At 29.3% G+C, this 4,333-nt stretch overlaps 1 protein-coding gene across 1 annotated transcript; it reads right to left on the bottom strand.

Annotated features, from left to right (window-relative positions):
- Positions 1–328: 328 nt before the first annotated feature.
- Positions 329–2,851, bottom strand: LOC108906491 (perlucin-like). The gene is made up of 4 exons (XM_018709767.1): positions 2,624–2,851; positions 1,777–1,880; positions 1,580–1,688; positions 329–721 (listed from the first exon to the last, which is right to left on the bottom strand). The coding sequence occupies exons 1-4, from the start codon at positions 2,715–2,717 to the stop codon at positions 399–401; spliced, it is 630 nt and encodes a 209-aa protein (XP_018565283.1). The 5' UTR covers positions 2,718–2,851; the 3' UTR covers positions 329–398.
- Positions 2,852–4,333: the final 1,482 nt, after the last annotated feature.

The raw sequence follows: 4,333 nt of genomic DNA, 5'->3' as shown, positions 1-4,333 counted from the left end.
AGTATCCGGTGGCGCATGCGATATTTTCTATAATTTTAATGAATACTCAAAAGGTACATTTTTTTAAATAGGATTTCGTTTTTCAAGATGTAAACACCAAGAATTATTGTTTTGTAAATTAACTTTTTATACAGACATATATAATTTTTGATTTGTATTATGATTGAAGAATCAGAAATTATGAGAAAAATATCGCATGCGCTGCGGGATTTTGCGCTACAAACATTTAATATTTTCATCAATAGAAAATATAAAATCTCATAGAAAACGACCAAAAGGGACCTGAATCTCTGAAACGAATTGAGATGTGGTTTTTAAAAAAGTACAATTATATGAAAAAATGTATTTATTCTTATATAACTTATAAACAAATTTTCGAAGATTTGTTGCAATCACACTTACACTACTATTTCTATGTCACTAGCATTCACTAACTTATTTAATCTGTCAATCACATACGAAATCGTCTTCGGCCTCTTGTATTCACAAATGAAATAAAGCTTCCCGGCACAGTTCTGGTCACCCCAAAAGAGATCACGCTTCTTGGGTATTTTTATTCTGTTCACCTCAAGGCATTTTTCCACTTTACCAACGTTGTTTGGTTCCCCAACTGCCCAGTTTGTAAAATCAATGCGGGAACCTGTTGTCAGCCAGATCCAATGTTCCTCATCAGGCAATCTTGTACCTGACGTCCAGAATATGTCACTTGCTGAAGTGAAACCTATAGACAAAGTCAAAAGATGAAAATAAATATAATTGGGGGTATAAATAGATCTAGTTTAAATCATTGTTTTTAAATTTTTATCACATTGTTATCGTTCTGTTATCATTGCGATTTAAACATTTTTTTAATGTTTTCTACGACCTGTGCTAACTTAATGAGGCAATCTTTTCGCGCTATAACAAATTTATTTGCACATTATTGCAAATATTCTTCTAATAATTTGACAAATTTTGCGTTACATGATACTGAGACATAACTGTCACGATCTATTTTTGTTTTGAATATTTCTTATTATGTGGCATGCATTTTTTAACGTTTTTTTTAAATAAATAATATGAAAAAGATTGTACTTTGCAAATTATTAGAAATAAAACTAACTGCAAAACTGTTCAGCTTCGAAAAAGTTTAGCTGGAAAATAACAAATATATTATCTTAACAAAATCAAGAGAAAAAATATATTTGCTCATGTTAAACGTAACGTAGGGTTCCATAAAAAAATCAAATTAATCATGATAAAAAACTTTACATTGCTTATAATGAATAATAGTGAAAAATCACATGTAATCATGTATCAGAGATATTTGATTTTCGAGAGTAACGCAAAAGGCAATTTTTTTCAAAAACATCTGATAATACTGAAACAGTACAATAGTAAACTAGATCTTAAATTTAATGAGGAATTTAAAAATATATAGGCTGTTCCATTTGAAAAAATGTAGTTTCCGGAAATCATGAGACCCTGTATAACTGAAAATAATTTTAAATTAGTTTCATAAAACTTTTTCATATTTTATTATTGATTTTACTAGAGCTATAAAGAATCCGTCTTAATTGAGAAACACTATATAACATACCGTGATCGATGAGACTTTGTCCTAAGAAAACATTTTCATCGTTCGACGTTATACTTAATAATCTCATACCATGGTAGCTGCAAAACTGTTCAGCTTCGAAAAAGTTTAGCTGAAAAATAACAAATATATTATCAGTTTAGCTGGAAATTAACAAATATATTATCTTTTTAATTTTGCAAATATTTTTAGTAACAAACCTTTACTATAGATCCAATGTAATAGCTTTTGTCATTGAAATGAAATAGAAGTGGCATTGCAGGGACTGCGCTTTCTTCTACGACATCAGCTGTTAAAATTAAATCTGTAAACAGTGGACACAATTAGTAAAACACCCTATAAAGTACATTTATAGATTTAAGAGGATAACAGAATGGACCTAACAGTACCACTCATCATAAAATTTAGTTGTCAGTAAGTCTAGTGCCTAGATTTAAGAGAATAACAGAATGGACTTAACAGTACCACTCATCATAAAATTTAGTTGTCAGTAAGTCTAGTGCCTAGAGACTGTACTTTGTATAATCATTTTCATTTCAGTAATTTCAAGTAAAATGTTTCTTATGCGATAATAGATAGGACCAGGAACACAGAAGAAGGAAACTGAAGAAGACACTTATCTGTAAATACTAAAGATGAGATTCTTGCAGTTATTTCAATAGTTCATGAGAATTAAAAACACAGAAGATGAAAAGCAAAGACGACACTTATCTTTAAATGCTAAGATTTTCAAAAATGTAGATAACTCTCGTTAAGTGTGATACCTAAGTGTTGAAGAAAGGAGCAAATTAACAAAAATTTTAATGAACGACGGTGGAAAGTGAAATGAAAACAAAAAAAGATTTTGCTAACATAAAAAAATTAAATGAGAGCGATGAAAATTTAATCGGGCGTAAAATTTATAAAATGTATTAACCACACTAGATAATTAGAAAACTTGAAGTAGGTGATACTGAAAATACTGTGGTAGACAAATATGTGAAAATAGTCAGGAAATGGTAGTACAATTATTGCTTAAATTTAAATAAGAAAAAGCTCTGCACTTACCCTTTATCCAATTTGTGTCATTCATTATAGGAACAGGTAACCCACTTCCAAACAAAAATAAGAAGCACAATACCCAGCTTCCCATCCCTGACATTTTAATTTCTAAATTAATTGTTTTACTTCAGTCAATTATAATATATATAGGCATTTTTATCTTATAAGACATTGTTTGTAAACGATTATCATATTGGACTAGGGGAAAGACACAAAATGTTTGTTAAACTTTAGTGCATAACTTGTCGACTGGTATTTTCCGAATATTATACATGATGCACATCATCATTTACCCTTATCTTTTTGGGTCATAGGTTAGGAATACAATTTATAGGAATTTCTTAATCAGAGTTTACGATTCTGAATGTACGCAGAACAGAACGAACGAACGAACTTAAGCATATATTGGAATTTAAGACACGTTCTCCTTCCCTGGAAAAAGATTATGTTGAAACGAAAATGAATCATATTTTATATTTCTTAAAATTAGTAATATGTAGTATACGTAAAATTAGTTTGTAAACATAAGAAACAATGTTAATACGCCTAAACAGTGTCGGAATGGCTATTTTAGGGTCTCTCAGAGAATTTCGTGGAAGGCCTCTCATTGTATTTTAACAATGCTTAAACGGCCCGAACGGAAATTCGATAATATTCGAAAATATTCAGGATTTGTGTGCGGTATGCCAGCTAGGCTAACGGTTAACTCTATAAACTATTTTACAATTCATTTGTCAGTAGGATCGCTGCCTTATGAGATACTCTATTTAAAATATATAATTATAAAATATGGTCATCGTACCTAATTATACTTATTGTTTATCATGTTTCGTTGGAATTCCTCAAAATATCTAATATTGAAGTGATAAGAAACGATCAGAAATGTTGTAGATGATTTTATATTTAGAACATAGTAATATTACACTAAGTAAATTAAGAAGCATGCCTACATACCTGCTTATAAACTGATCTTTATGTAAAATTACATATTATCATTTTGGTGTCACAGTGGTAGGTACAAGTAAAATTACGTTACGCATGTAATTTTACACCTTCTGTATAATTCACCCAAAATATAAATTTACATTATCGATATATACGACACCTAAAGTGTTATTATATTAATTGTAAGAATCAGAAAAACTACTATTTTAAGAAGAAAAAAATCTAGATATTATTATCTCGTAATATTTTTAGAAAATTTTTTTCTTTACATACCTATTTAAATATTTTTCCAAGAGAGGTTTCGTCCGACTTGAAGGAAAAATAACATAGCATGAACTTAAGAAGATTTATTAATACATTGAATGAACACAATATTCTTTAGAGTAAAATATAATTTTCAGAATTATACCTAAAGATAAGTAATACAGAATATTATTTAAAACAATTAATTAAACAGCTTTCTTAAAATAACAGTACAATGAAAAACTAAAAATATATATAAAATAATCTCTGTAAAGAACCTTCGTACTTGTTTAAAGGACGAAGTATATATCGAGCGTTCAAATAAAAACGTGGTCAAGTTGGTTCTGAAAATTTGGACGTAGGGCGTAGCGTATAGCAAATGCACTTAAACGTCATCTGTCAAAGCGCTATATCGCCGCTATCAATTTGAATATTTTCGTTTTAAAAAGCGTTTAAAATGGTGTTTTCTCAAGAACAAAACGTGTTTATCATAGTCCTACTTTAGAAATGGACGCAAGATTGATGGAA

This window comes from Anoplophora glabripennis, unplaced genomic scaffold (genome assembly GCF_000390285.2).
Source record: "Anoplophora glabripennis isolate ALB-LARVAE unplaced genomic scaffold, Agla_2.0 scaffold192, whole genome shotgun sequence".
In the NCBI taxonomy this organism is placed as follows: Eukaryota; Metazoa; Arthropoda; class Insecta; order Coleoptera; family Cerambycidae; genus Anoplophora; species Anoplophora glabripennis.
Note: the sequence above shows the minus strand (reverse complement) of the source record. Positions and strands in the feature narration are given on the sequence as shown.

What these genes read in the sequence shown, in the direction of transcription:
- LOC108906491 (XM_018709767.1), bottom strand. Translation starts at nt 2,717, where the DNA reads ATGTCAGGGATGGGAAGCTGGGTATTGTGCTTCTTATTTTTGTTTGGA. An exon ending in TGACACAAATTGGATAAAGG is followed by an intron (nt 1,881 to 2,623) that starts GTAAGTGCAGAG and finishes CACTGTTTACAG; the next exon opens with ATTTAATTTTAACAGCTGAT. An exon ending in ACAAAGTCTCATCGATCACG is followed by an intron (nt 722 to 1,579) that starts GTATGTTATATA and finishes CTTTGTCTATAG; the next exon opens with GTTTCACTTCAGCAAGTGAC.